Source organism: Apostichopus japonicus, chromosome 3 (genome assembly GCF_037975245.1).
Source record: "Apostichopus japonicus isolate 1M-3 chromosome 3, ASM3797524v1, whole genome shotgun sequence".
NCBI classification, from domain to species: domain Eukaryota; kingdom Metazoa; phylum Echinodermata; class Holothuroidea; order Aspidochirotida; family Stichopodidae; genus Apostichopus; species Apostichopus japonicus.
The window spans coordinates 4,488,590-4,503,923 of record NC_092563.1 but is presented as its reverse complement, the minus strand read 5'-3'; the positions used below and the strand labels follow the sequence as shown (position 1 = coordinate 4,503,923).

The 15,334-nt window shown below is 36.4% G+C and overlaps 1 protein-coding gene across 2 annotated transcripts in view; it reads right to left on the bottom strand.

Annotated features, from left to right (window-relative positions):
• LOC139960900 (rotatin-like) overlaps positions 1–15,334 on the bottom strand; it is a 55,994-nt gene that overhangs the window by 27,405 nt on the left and 13,255 nt on the right. For both annotated transcript variants that reach the window (XM_071959584.1, XM_071959573.1), the window contains exons 14-31: positions 14,962–15,084; positions 14,493–14,609; positions 13,272–13,411; positions 12,504–12,672; positions 11,538–11,637; positions 10,414–10,493; positions 9,525–9,657; positions 8,698–8,848; positions 7,619–7,804; positions 6,853–7,101; positions 6,250–6,558; positions 5,638–5,775; positions 5,175–5,250; positions 4,521–4,649; positions 3,637–3,729; positions 2,810–2,968; positions 1,993–2,106; positions 693–876 (exon numbers count right to left, since the gene is read on the bottom strand). In XM_071959584.1, the coding sequence (XP_071815685.1) occupies positions 693–876; positions 1,993–2,106; positions 2,810–2,968; positions 3,637–3,729; positions 4,521–4,649; positions 5,175–5,250; positions 5,638–5,775; positions 6,250–6,558; positions 6,853–7,101; positions 7,619–7,804; positions 8,698–8,848; positions 9,525–9,657; positions 10,414–10,493; positions 11,538–11,637; positions 12,504–12,672; positions 13,272–13,411; positions 14,493–14,609; positions 14,962–15,084 (2,650 nt within the window). The remainder of the gene's footprint in view (positions 1–692; positions 877–1,992; positions 2,107–2,809; positions 2,969–3,636; positions 3,730–4,520; positions 4,650–5,174; positions 5,251–5,637; positions 5,776–6,249; positions 6,559–6,852; positions 7,102–7,618; positions 7,805–8,697; positions 8,849–9,524; positions 9,658–10,413; positions 10,494–11,537; positions 11,638–12,503; positions 12,673–13,271; positions 13,412–14,492; positions 14,610–14,961; positions 15,085–15,334) is intronic.

Here is a 15,334-nt window from a genome sequence, read left to right as displayed (position 1 = left end):
ATCTGGTAGGTTTGAAACTTTCCCTTACTTTTGTCGAAACTAGGCTCACAGTGAAATTTAAGAGGCTATCTTTACTTTGGCAACTTCTTTTATTCATTGCTTTAATTTGTCAGTTTGTATCCTTTGTCTTTGTTTATCTATATTTAGATATGTATTTCTTTGTTTCTAGTGTCCTCAATATGTGATATTCTTTGTTCTGCACGTTTATGAATATGTTCTGAATATTAATACCACCCTATTAAAAAATAAAAATATAGGAAAGAGTGATACTAAAATGAGTTAATTCTGGCGTTTACGTCTGTGAATCAATCCTTGTTTTGCAATACCACCTGAAGCTCATGACTCGCCACCAGATGGAACTATGGAAGAGCGAGCCATTGGTTAGGGGTAAAGCACTACTTGGAAATATTAGTTATTGCCAACTATTCACTTTCCCACTGCTATACACAACTATTGTACATCGTCTGGTCTACTTTTTGCAAAATGAAACTTTACTTCGATGTTTACTTCAGCCCTCCCTTAAGTTTTCTGAGTCCTCAAGTCCCATCATTATCTCCTCCATGGGGCAAAAACTTTTAACGAGCACTGTTTGTGTCACTTCTCTTTTGAAGATAGTGATTTAAAATAGTCATGAATCATTACGACACTGCTGTTTGAATCCTGTCTTCAAGAAGTTAATATTGATGACCTACCTGGTGTAGTGGCCGTAGATGGACCGCTAGTGGAGCGTGTGGAACCAGTAGATGAATTGTCTACCACGCTGACAGGTTGGATGGTGCATTGTGGGTAAAAGTACGACAGAATGGTGATGACGTTGGGGACTAAATGGAAGTAGTTGAGCAGAGCAAGAAGGGCTGCCTTCCCGGATACCGAGACCTGTCGGTAAATACATTAATAGATCTTACGTCATGAACACACTGGTACTGGTACACACTGGAACCAGTGCACACTAGTACACACTGGAACCTGTACACACTGGTACCGGAAAACACTGGAACCGGTACACACTGGAACCGGAACTGGTATAGTAACCGGATATGTCCTCTTTTCCTATCTTACACATGGAAGATCCGGGATGGCTTACAAAAAGTTTTTAAAAAATCCGGATTTTTAGTTTTGTTCCCACATAGTTGTAATAAATACATTGGATAAACTTTTCTTGATAGTGACTTGGCCATCTATAAACTACTCCAATTTGAGTACAGAAAGGCATATTATTCATAGTAACAGACTCCTACATCATTGTGACATTACATTGAGATGGAGCATTGAAGCTTCAAATCTGGTACCGTTTTCATTTAAGAAACCTTCACAAATCATTTTTTTTGGTCACACAACGGTAGAGGAGGGAAACCTTTGAACTTAGACCTCTCCACTTGGCCATAAAAAATCATTCCCCTTTCTGCAAACAGAAATATAGTAATCCTAGATTAGTGAGCAAAAAAAATTAAAGAGTTCAGATTGCACACAAAAAATTACAGTATAAAAGAGCCAACAGTAAGTGCTACATATGAAGGACATTTGAAAGCCCATGATATTAAAAATTGCTATAGAAAATTCCTCATCTCTCAAAAGAAAACCACAAAAACAGAAACAGTTACACAATAAATAGAAGACCCAATGACCATCTTTACACTCATATTCACATATCTGCATCTCTTGTGATTACAGTAATATCACTGGAGTAAATATTCCAGCAACTCAAACATGATGTAATGTAACAAATTGTAAAAATAATAGGTGGTTGGAAGTTATGTCTTTACGGCAGTCCTTGTGGAAGGCAATGCATTGTACATATCTTCCGGAATTTCACCTCACACAAATATGGGTGATAACCTGCAAGCACGAAACCTGAGTATTATTGATGAGTCTGGGCCCCTAACACTCATCCTCTGAGTGGGGGCTTTCCTAAGAATTGCTCACTGGAAGACTTAAATAGATGTTTTAATAAACTTGACAGCTGGATATTACCGACATGTTATCGACACCTACCTGAGTTTCTTGATTGACGAGTCTTGGTCCCACCCAGTCATCCTCTGAGGGTGGTTTTTCTTCCGTAGAACCGCTCAGTGGATGACTTAGAAGGTGTATTAATAAATTGACAGCCTGAAGATAAAACAATAAAATCAAACAGAATACTGCCAACAACCGCATGATATTCCCCCCCCCCCCAATGTAGGAATATCGTCAACGTCTTCATTGATAATATGTGCTCAAATTTGCACGATTCTACAACCACTAGGTCAATTGACATATGTGGTTATAACAATCGTTTTAATCCAGTTAGAACTGATTTTTTGTGGTTGAGTTTGGAGAAATCTTCTACAGTTATAATTATGTTGTCAGAATTAATCTTGAAAACATTAAGACTAAAACTGTCCAAGAGTAGCAAAGGCTGCCCAACCATGAATAAAATCAATAGAGGGCACTGTCACATGATCCTACCTAGAGTTCCTTTATAGAGAAAGGAACTCTAATCCTACCTACTTCCGTGAAGCTTGACAAGCTGTTGCTATGCGCTTTAGCACCATCAAGATGGAATTACCAGCAGTATCATGGGGGTTACCATCAGCTGATAACTACATGTTTTGTCTTTCGCAAAAGAGAACTCTTGAGTCAACCACCCAGTTTATCTGTAGACAATTTCACCTGGGGTGTTCACATGCTTGTAACCGCCTTCACACGATCTTGTACATTGATTCTGGGACTCTGTAAATGGTACATTAGAACCTATAAGACAGCGTTCCCCATTTCCCGGATAGAATTTCTGTTCATGTTTCATTTTGCAATCATACTTGTTAGGAATTACCTGCTTCCTGACTACGCTGCACTCAGAATGATCGGTAACAATAGCCAGTATGGTGGTCCAGAGGGTCCCTGGTAGGTCCTCATGACATCTGGAGAGGTACAAACAGCCCTGAATCGTTGAGGCCAGATTGACTGCAATCCCTAGACCAGAAGCTCTCACCTTAACGAAAGCAAAGCAAAAACAATTTTTTAATACCATGTTATATTCCTCTTTGTAAAATTAATTCTCACTCCTTCTTCTGCAGCCGTGCTTTCCGAAAACAAGGGTCATGATTTAGACATGCCTCGCCAAACTATTACTGTTGGTCGCATGCCAGGAAGTGAGGGGGGAGGGGGGGGGGAATAGTAAGTAAACAATGTTCTGATGGAATCTTACAGTAACCTTCCTTCCTTCCTTTCACATGGTGATACTGATTTGTTTTCCAAGTTTTGATAAAACTGTGTGTGTACTGCTTTTGTTTACTAACGTTTAATTAATGTGCAGTCAGTAACAACCAAACCAGTCATTGTGCAGGTTAACCATCCATTATCATAGGAAGGGTATATAATATGTGGGTTAGACATAATAACAATATCCAGCTTATGGTTATTCTAGGAAAATCCCAGTCTGTATTGCCAAGGTTTCAGTTTGGGGAAATGAGGTTGTGTACTGTAGTAGTGCTTGATCAGTATTAATTTAACAACAATCTCGGGATGTAAAATAGCTGGGATCCTGGTGTTTACATTTGGTCAATTATTGACCTATTTTGGTATTTTGTGGGTAAAATTGCCGTAATTCTTGATCAAATCCAGCAACAATATTTAATAATACTTCATAAAACATCTCACCTCTGGATCTCTGTAAGACCACAACGGTACGAGCCACTGAAGGCCCGGAGAAGTCGATCCAGGAATTTCATGAGCCCATTCTATTGGCCAGTTCTGGTGGAGTGAAACACAGTAGTGTTGTTTTCATTAGTCAAGCCTTTGCCGGGGCTTTCTCTTAAGGAAAAAATGATCTCACGGCTCAAAAAGTTTGATTTCGTAGGAAGTTTAATAAGTCAAGAGCAAATATCTTCAAAACCATGAAGGAGAGGTAGAGATGGCAAGCACACAAACTGTTTGCCTTTGGTTGGACATTTCGACATTGAACTCTTCCATACGGCCATTAAATTGTGTATTTTCTCCTCATTTCATAACTTTAGAAATATCAATGCTATATGAAAGATGAATTGAATAATACTAATAATAATAATTATAAAAATAATAATAATAATATCTGTTTCTTCCATTACCATTTGCGATATGTCATATTTTCAGATCTGATGTAATCTGCAGACTAAATTAATACTTTTTCAACATGCCTGTCCTTGGTAACTAATTAATTAAATATTTCATAGAATCTTATGGTAAGTTTAATACTAATAAGGAACTTAATATCATACTTTATTTTTAGACAAATCTCAAAACATCTGGATAAAAGTTAACTCTGATAGCGTAGATAACATCGATACCAAGCGATCAAAATGCTAAACGACAAATACAATTGTCCGTACACAGGAAACTCTAGAATTCCACTATGTTATGATACTCAAAACCAATATGCCTCAAATTTTTATGGTGAAAATTTAAACTCTGACTTATCACCTGGACTTGACTAGTTCCAGCTGAAGCTAGATATAAATTCATAATTGTTTAAAATATCGTCCAAAGAAAATTTCATTTATACGTACCTTATCAGGCGCTCTGATACTCATCTCGTGAGATAGATGTAGCAGACAAATGGATGCATTTCTGGTCACTCCTTTACCCATGAATGAAATGGCAATACCCCCTCGGCCGATATGAAAGGCAGACACAACCTAAATGAAACAAAGGGAGAAGGGAAACTATTATATAAACCAAGAACTAATAAACAGCAAATAAACGACCGGGTAATCTTGAATAAATTATATTGAGTAAAGGATTTCATAGTACACAACGCATGAAAAGCACAATAATTAACATTTCTATAGGTTCATGAAAGAAATGTTTAAACAACAGAGTTTATTAAAAAATGATTTAATAATTATCAATGATAATTTCAAGTTGAAACTATCAGACTTGGGTTAGACTTGATTTATTCTTCAGAATCTGATAGTCTGCAAGTGCAGGCTTTGGAGTCAACTGTTTACGTAACATTTTATCAGAATGAATGTCTTATTAATCTTTGCAACGATTACAATTTTTGCAAAATTTGATACAACTTGGACGGAATCACAATAGCTTGATTTGCAACCTTGAAGGGCTTTGATAAAGATTAAGAACATCAGCGTAATTTCGTTCACTCTTAAACAGAGAAAAACTCTCTCCCAGTTTACACTGCACGCAAAGAAAATAACTTGTACCTCAAGAAGTGAACGTAACATTTGCTGGCACAGAGTGTAACTGTCCCCTTCCGACCAATCCAGACTCCATCCTGACCTAGGAGGTAAAAATAAAAAGAACATCTTTTCAAATAAAGTATGGTTTATACATGTATGGAGCCATATAATTGATGGTTACATCTGATAGCATTGCATGGAAAGAGAAATAAAAATCTTTAAAATTTCAAAAAGTTTGATGATTTGAATATAGACAGTGGTTTCCTTGCAGCCCTGACACAGTCAACTAAACTTTATCATCGAAAAATATGTCTGAACTATAAAAGATAATTGCTGACTATGCTGACGATGGAAGGAAAACCAACAGGGGTGGGTAAGGGGGAGGGGGGGTGAGGAGAGGTGGGTACACAACAAGTATAACAGACATTATGCTCCACCTCAAGAAGGCTGATGAGTAGTTCTGAGATTATTTGACAAATTTTCTGACCTGGCTGTGATGTGCATCAGACATCTTAAAGTTGCTTCCAGTGAGGGCAGGTCGTAGTAATGAAACTCGTCAGCGAGGTGCAACCCGTGAAGAAGCTTGCTGACCAGAGAACTGCCAATGAACTGACCACTGGACATCCTGTACAGGGGAAAATAACATTATCAGTCAAATCTCATACAGAAACCACAGAGAATGGCTCATTAGCTTAGACACAATAATGAATAGTGGGTGGGTCCAGCTGGTCACTCTGTCCACCCCCCCCCTCCATCCTATCGTAAAGTTCTGTGAGACATTAAGAAATATATACCTAAAGCAGGCAATTATATATGCATAGAGACATGTGAAACAGTTTTATTTTTTAATTTATTACGTCAAAATTTGAATTGTTTAAGAAATACTTCTTAGCTTGAGTCCCTTATCTCTATTTGTTGAAGTAATGCATCCAAATCCCCAACTAACCCACCCCATCATCCCCTGGCAGAATTGTTGATAAACTATGTGTTTAAGGGTACAATCTCTATACTTATACAAAATTACTCTGCCAAGTAAACAAGATTATTGACATGTTAAGTGAATTCCAAAAATAATTGATAAATAGATAGACAGACATACCAGGCTTCATAGGACTGCTCAAGGTTCTGAACAAAAACCGACACAAACTCTAAGACCTGTTTCAAAAGGCCAGATTTTCTGTTCTTTTTGTCAGGTTCTGCGCTGCCCTCTATCAGGGGTTTGACTTCGGCAGATTGGCCGAGGAGCTCCAGCAGGGGAGTTTTATCCTGCATATGAGCTTTCAGTTTATTGATGAAGTGATCGGTCGGATTGGAGTCTGGACAGCAATCCAAGAAAACCGTTAGAAAGTGAAAGATCTCCCGTAAGAGCACCTCGTCATCTGGATTGGCTGGAGTCACCTCAAAGAATCTTAGAAGAGACGGAGAATTTAATGATGTTTGAATACTGTAGGACCAACCTCATACAGTCTAGGATCAAAAAATATGAAGCGAATCATGGAAAGCTGAAATTTATAAACAAGATTTGAAATGAGAAAAGGAATTTTGTCTAAAACAAGATTCAACCAATGACCTTAAGAGTTTTAAAAACCTGTAGTCAACCAATCTGTTGCTAAAGTTTTTAAATTAGTTTAAAAAAAAAATGTTTTCAACTTGAGAAAATAAACTTATAGAAAAGTAGAGAAATATAATTGTCAGCAATTACCTCTGAAGTATTCCGAGTAAATCTTCTTGCACCAGAGTTTCACATACATTTTTGCAAACGACTTCTTCTTCTTCCCTATTAAGAGTGAACCCTTCCATAGACAACCAATGAGCAAGCTGCCATAGAGACTGTTTTACTCCATAATGGGAGGTAGCTGTTCTAATCCCTCTAAGAGTTAATTTCACAGCTGATGATCGGTGCGAGTATAACAGAAGGACCTTCTCGGTTTCAGACAAACCAAGCTCAGGACTGAAATAGAATATGAATATTCAATATATTAAAAGAAAAATAGATAACTATGATTTATTGTGTAAGGAAAAGTTGCAATGATGTATTCACTGATTTCGACAAAAGACTGGGGTGAGTATAACAGAAGGAGCTTCTCGTTTTCAGACAAAAATAGCTCAGGACTGAAATAGAATATTCCATATAGTAGAGAACAATAGATAACAATGACTAGGGTAACAAAGAATGTCATTGTGTTCCACCGGCATCAGTCACAAAGTAATGCACTTTTGTCACTTTTTTCTTTCTTTTAAATAACAGTCTGACAGTTCACATCAATATTAACACAATCATAATAGTCTTCTTGATGAGTTAAACACACATTAAAACAAAAAGGGAACTTACTATTAAATAAACAAGCTTACAAACATCATGAAAACCAAATATATAATTATCATTCCTAGAACAATTAAGGAACGGAATAGTATTTAATTGCAAAGCCTTGTCTTATAGACAATTAAACCAGCTATGGAATATCTACCTCATGTCCATCTCGAGGCCAGCCATCAGGCCCTTGGTGAACTTATCACATCCCTGATGGACCCCTAGGGCCCAGGATACCTTAACAGCCTGGAGGGCCAACGGATCATCTTGGGGTAGCTGTGGGTAACGAGGTGACGATCCATCGAGCCTCCTCCATGTAGGAACAGAGAACGGAAGTTGATACCTGTGGAGAGATGGAGAAGGAATAACACAAAGAAATGAAGATTTAACATATAAAGAGAGATAAACACAGAACAAAAGCAATCATTTCAAATTTATAGGAAGGTATACAGCCACTGATCACAGATGAGTTACAATTCCTGAGTAACAGTGGAATTTCTGTCATGCCCACATCTTTTCCCTTCCTCCTTTTATGTTGAGCTGACAATTATGTATATTAGGTTTTCAAATAATTACTTTGAAGTATAAAATTTGTTTTTTTATCTATCGGCATACAATTCCATGACTTAATCCTGAGAGTGCACGGAAAACTTGTGGAAATTAGGAAATACATTCCCTGTGATAATCATAGCAACATGCCTGACTAATGAAATATAGATAAACAAATATACCTGTCTTATAAACTTTAATAACTCTTTGTACACTGGTGATGCTTTCAAAGTATTTCTTTCTTTGTAATGAATCACCCAATGTTTCATTTGTCTGTTCATAAAAAACAGGGTCCACTACTAGAATAGTTTTATTAAATAAAAATTTGAAAGATGGAAAACTGCTACCTCAGTTATCTCAATCTAAATTCAGAAAATTATTATTACATAAAATGTTCAATTGTAGATTTAATTTGATATTGTCTTCATCCTTCCAGGAGGAAGAGGGGGGGGGGGGGACTAGCTACTTGTAAAAACATTTGGTTTCTACCAATTTCTTGTCATGTACCATGAATTATCATCATTATTGAATTATTAGTATAATAATTATTATTAATAATTAGTGGATAAGGAAAACTGAAATACAATCATGTCATAAATGTTAATGATTTGAATTGCTTTCATTTCTTGTCGTCATCTATTATATATTTCTATATTTCATGTTTTAAAACTTTAACATCATACTCACCCAGTTTTAACTGAGACAGGTAAACAGAACTTATCTTCTGATCCTCCGTCGTCTGATAACATGACTCCAGCAATCTCATCAAACAAGAGCAGGCTGAGAAGATGACAAAAGTCACGTCTGGCTTTGTCATCTCGTTGACATAACAAACCACCTGAGATGGCAGAGAAAATCAAATCAAAGTAAACTAACATGTAAAACCAACAGACCCAACATCAAAAACGATGGAAGCCACATATGAGTGGAAAATAATTGACCAAAAATCTATCAAAAAAATGAAGTTCAAAATGATGTAGTTAATCAAAAACGAAAACAAAATGGTCGGTACTAAAATAAGATGATGAATCAGAACAGGAAAGAATAAAAGAAATGTAAGGAATTGTTTTAAAATAGATGTAGCAATTAATTTAATATGCAGCAGTACTGTAAGGAGACAAAAACAGGATTATTTGGTCATTGGGCTTGTATCTCCTTTAAAACAGGAATAGTAGTTAGCAGTGCAAATAGTCAAGCTAAGAAGCATAAATGTGAGCAATATCAAACAGATAACTTCCATGTTTCAATTATAGAAGGGTATGGAAAATGAGTGAAAAAGTGAAGGAAGTTCATTTGAACCATGACACGATTATATCACCCACGTGGGGGAGGAGGTAGGGGGATGTGCACCCTCCCTTTTCAACCCCACACAAAAAATTAACATAGTTGTTATAAATCGACCTAAGTAGATACATAAATAGTGAAAATTATGAGCTGAAGTAATGAAATGGCTTACATTTTACATAATGCAATAAAATTGAAGTGAATCCGTTAAAAGTAAAATAACGACTCACATCTCAGTAACATCAGGTAGATGGACATCTGACCAGAGAGTTCATGCCTTAGTTTAGGGTTGTGATGGACAACAAGTCGCAAAATATGACCACAAGATCCAAGAAATTCAGGAACACCTTGGGTGTCTCTTTTCTAATTTCAAAAGGAGCCAAATGAGAAAAAAAATGAAGAGATGTGGTTTTAGGAAGAGCAAGGTTTTAAAATGTTTATGGTTGCAGATTTTGCATGTATGGCTCTCCTTGGGGTTGGAAATAAGGCTGAGCATAATCAAACTACTGAACACCCACATAGATAGTTCACATTACACAATATTTTGGCCCCCTTTCTCCAGTTTCCAAATTGGAGGGACAAACCTTACCCTGCCACCTGGAAGGGGTGTAACACATGGTGTCATGCATACTACAATATGGAATAACACATATAACATGAGCAAAATGAAATACATGTATATAAATTCTAATATCATAATCAAAATCTTTAAATCACTATGACTTTAAAGGCAAAGATAAACTCCTCAAGGAAAATAAAACATGTTAACGGAAGCTTCGATAAATAATGATTGTAAACACATCCTCAGTGTATGGTAAGATGCAGCTGGTTCTTAAATACAAAGGTCAAAAAGGTCAAAGGTTAACAACCATCTTAAGCTATATCTTCAAATACCAAATAATTACTGATTTTACACCATAACTCCGACAAATAATAGCCAGTACACTAACAAAGAAATTGTACACACAATTTATAAAGCGTGTAGGTGGGTTTAATAGTATTCAACTATTGACAATGTTGGCTTTCAAATTGAAAGCAAACGTTGTGAAAATGTGCAAGACTATGAAAAGTATATTGATAGAAAATGACTGCCAACCTCACTCACTGCTGACAACGAACCTTTTGAAGTAACAAATTGATCTTTTCTAAGATTATCTCCGGTCCATCCTGAGATAGAAATGCTTGGTGCAGGCTGCGATCTGTGACAAGGAGAGTAGACTGATTAGATTAGGTTACAAAAGTCTCAACACAAATGTAGAAGAAATAAGCAAAATCGCTGGATAAACATTTTATGAGGAATGATAAAAATGTCATGTTTGACTGAAGGTGGATCAGGCTAAAGACACAAGCTTGTAAATCTTTACGGTTACACAAAACCCAACCCAATCTTCATTATGTGATAGAGATAACTGCAATGAAAAACTTCCCCAAACAGCCAAGGAAAAAAATCATCCATCACACTCAAGACTAGAGACTTGTGCAAGTCTAAATATGACATCATTGATCCACGTTTGCTCAAATCTTTTAATCTTGCTATTTATTTTCTTGTGCTGTTTGTTTACTGTTTTAGAGATGGGCTATTCAGAACACTCCATCTTAGATTCCTTGAATTCCTTCATACCAATGCATTGATTTCACTATCAACACTGTTAACTTTATGAGTCATAAACAAGAAAAGAAAATAGGTTCAATATCCTACTGGTAATATGACTATGATATTTAAACTAGCATATTTCCCAAACGAAGCAAGAATTTTGTTAATCTGTTTCGGAGAGTTGTTCATGGCAAATGACTTTCAAATCATACAAGCTCTTGACTTTCAAATCATACTGACTTTCAAATCAAATGACTTTCAAATCATACAAATCATACAAGTGGATTGTTAACTCAGTGGTTAACGCCGGTGCCTTTCAATCATAAGGTCCCCGGTTCGAGTCACTCCCAGATTAATGTATGTCGTCCAGTTACAGAGTTGTTGACAATTAACAATTCATAATCATGGACGTTAAATATGAATGTAAGAGACTGACTTCGGTCAGCTTGCAGCTTTGATAAGCCAATAAGGCTTTTTCGCGAGTTCCTGCTTGCAGGAGGATCTAATATACATATACATACAAGCTAAAGGAAATAGTTGGATCAGTGTCTCCATGGACATGCACAGATCTTTCATCATTGTTATGCAACCAGAAAAGAGACAGTTCGTAAAAACAACCATTGCGGATGTTGAAGCCAGCCGCACTCACCCTGTAGGATAATGCCAAGCTGGTCGGCTGAGGACTTCCTTAGACTCTCATCGGTATCGGAGGACTTGAATATACTGAACATCTGGACTAGACTCTCCACCTGGCAATCAAAACCATTATTAAACAGTATTACACAAAAATACAACAGGATTCTATTCAAAGAAAGGAATTTAAATCCCAAATATAATGTTTGGATGCTTCATTGCATTGCAGATAAATTCTAACAAAAATTGCAATATGCAATATGCACTATTGCTCCCCTCTCCTCTTCACCCCCCCCCCACCTCAGACCTCCCCAGCCTAAATAAGACACAGCTGACCCAATTTAAGAATAAAACAAATAAGTGTTTCTCTTGCAGGAAGTGAAATCATCAAAGCTTTTGAAAGTAGGATTTGTGTAGCCCACCTACTAACATTCTATAACGCATGTGTACTGAATTCTTTGTTCCGCACCAAACTCCCTCTGAGACCTGACATGGAGACAGAGTTATTGTTCAAAATAAAACTCTGATGTCCAGTTCTGCCGGTCAAATGACTATGAAGACTTTGTATTTGAACATTTCTTGAAACTTTGAAACATCTTGTCTTGAACACTTTTAATGCATCTTTGAAGTTTTCGAAAGATTATTACTGAAACCAGTCCTAATTTTAATCTATTGAAAAAACCAAGGATTAGTAGGCTTTTCTGGTTTATATTGGGAAATAGGAAAATTCCACCTTTTTGGGGGGGACTTTATACAGAAAACACAGACACTAGCCCAAGAAAAGTTAAGTTATTCTGTTTTGTCTAAATAACAGCTGTTGTGATATATAAGTACGAAACCAATCAAAAAGGAAACATCTTAAATATGCCCACTAATTCTGGGGTATTTTTTCAACAGATTAACACTCGCAGTGCTTTCAGTAACGATCTTTGGAAGACTTCAAACATGCTTTAGAAACCTTCAAGACGAGATGTTGACTGACCTGAAAAACGGATCGGCCGACATCTTCCTCCAGAGGCAGAGGTTTCTCCATCAGTAGGAGCATACTGATCTGTTCTGGGATCATGAGTGACCTGGGAGGAAGCTTATTCTCGCCGTCTCTCTCATCCTTCAAGTATTTCATTACAAACCTTGCCAGGTCTGTTCTTTCCCTGTTTAAGAAACCAATCAAAGGTTAGAATTGTAAGCATCAAACTGTTCGGTTTGTGGGTTCAATTTGGGAAATAGGAATATTTCCACTTTTTATTTTGGGACTAGGATTATGTTTGTGTATTTTGTTGCATGCACCCTCATTTATTGCATCATATTACATATTTGTTTCGTATTTTTTATTACATTAGAACATGATCTGTATAAGAAATCATATAGCAACCTCAATAAGTAATCTGCTTTAATGTGCAAAGGATATATCCTGATTAACTTTGTTACTCTTCACAGGGTAAAATGTCCGCCTGGTTTGCAAACGCGCCGACGCAGATCAAACGCAATCAATTTTGCTTGGCCATGTGGAAGGCCAAATTGGTCATAAATATCTGACACAAGCTAAATCTCTGGTTGTTGAACTTTATGCTATCCTGATGTGAAGTGACTTTATAGCAATTGATATATGTGTTATACTTTATCGACTTTGCCTCAAGAAGGGGAAGGGGAAAAAAATGAATGGTGAATCTTTCATGTTGTCAATAGATTTAGCAATCTCACAGTTTGGTAGAGTACTGGCTTATAATGACAGATTTGTCTATTTGCTTACCTGCTGTCCTTCATGAGGAGAAATCTTAACGACACTCTCAAATGCTGTAGGTGCGTAAGACTCTTCGTTTCTTGACGGATATCATCAATCAACAGCGCCCTCACTGCATGTTGTAAGGTAATATCTCTGTAAGCTTGCGCCTTTAGATGAGAGAGAGAGACATTGTAAGTAAGAGTTTGTTACTCCTAACCATTATGTACTCTTCTTACAAGGACACATTATTGACAATGTACGATGACATCTCATTCACAGAAACATAAAACGACAATGTGTGATCGATGCTTCCTCTTAACTATTTTATGTTTTTTCAGTATCCGCCATCTTTAGGAAAATGATTAATACCGACTTATAATGACCAAATATAAAAGTCCAAATTGTAAAGGAAAAAAGTGAAAGTGTTTAGTAATTTTCTTAGCATTACATGAACACATCGCTAGGCAACCAAATTTCTGAGATTGACTGTAACAATTTATGACATCCTTATTAACAGTCATTCATCTAAATATCTTACAGGATACCTTTGTGAATTAATTTAGAAAATACAAAAAACTGCTTTAAAAGGATTATCTGGTGGCTGAAGTTGATCGCTTAGTAAAATTGCTGACCAAGTTCTTTCTGAATCTTAGGACAAACCTTATCCTGATGTCATTTTGTATTTTGCAAAATCATAAATTTGTCAAGTTTTGTGCTTTTTTGTGTAAATGCATCTGGCAAGAGCAGAATGAATGATGTCATCAGGGCAAATCAGCTAAAAATGTCTTTGTTTTTCATTATAATATTTCAATCATTCATCTACATAGAGGAAAATAAAGAATTTTTCTACAAAACAGTTGTAGTTTGATGAAATTTCTAAATACAGAGAACTTTTACAGCTTAGCAATAATCCCAAAATGTATCAGGTTTCAAGAATACATCAAGAAGATCAAGAAGAAGATTATAATAGCCTATTATTAAAGTAAAGCTTTCAAAGAGCATTTACCCAGATGACATCACAGACCCAACTTACTGGAGTAGTTGAAGGTTTAGACAGTCAAAATAGGTTAAATTCAATCAACTACATTTGCAGTTAGGGATAAGATATTGCAATGGGGTTTTCAACTAGCAGTGTGGAATATTTTTCTCTTTTCATATAAATTTTACATTGTTAACAAATACCACCAGAGTATCCCTTTAAGCATTTGAACTTGAAATAACCGTGCAGGTATACGTTTGTAGTCTTACCTGAATGAGGGCCAGACTGGGACCACATGTGGTGATGAATTGGTTCCAGACATCCGTCACCATTAACAACTTCCCAGTCAGTAGATGCAACAGAATACTAAGGGCAGCCTCTTTCATCTGATAAAAAGTTTCAATTTCAATTTTATAACAACTAAATAATTAACTTAAAACAAAAATAAAATAGATTCTATTTTTGATAAAAATTATTCTCTCCAAGGTATATGAGGTGTTTCTTCCCATCCACAACAGTGACCATTAATGGTTAGTATTTTCACTCAACAGTAATAATGTCAATATTGACTGCAGCCCACCCCCCCCCCCCCAATTCTTATATGCAAATAAGATCAAGCAGAAAAGCAGTTTTGATATCTACTAGCAATTTCTGTACCCTGCAATTTAGGGGTTGGAGAGGGGGGGGGGACACTGATGAGGTATAAGAATCAGTACATTAACCAAGGAGATAGCATACCGTGTCATTGTGACCAGAAAGCTGTTCGGCTAAAGACTTCAGAATAGATGGATGAAGCAAGAACCTGACGTTATGACTGGCCTTGCAGCTTGGATCCTTGGCTTGGGAAACATTCAGAGATTCCTAGAGAAACGTTAAAATGTTATATTAGCAAATAAACACAGTTAATCATGTACCAGACGGAGATTAGAGAAAAGTTTGAATAAAGATGAACAAACATATCAATCAATAGAGTCAATCAAACTCAGTTGTCATCAATTTTGAATGGGGAGAATTCAACTGGTCAATGTTTACATCACAATATATACAGACAAACAAATGCAGAGCTATGATTGGTCAGTCTAAATGTATATTCATTAGAACATAGATCAGT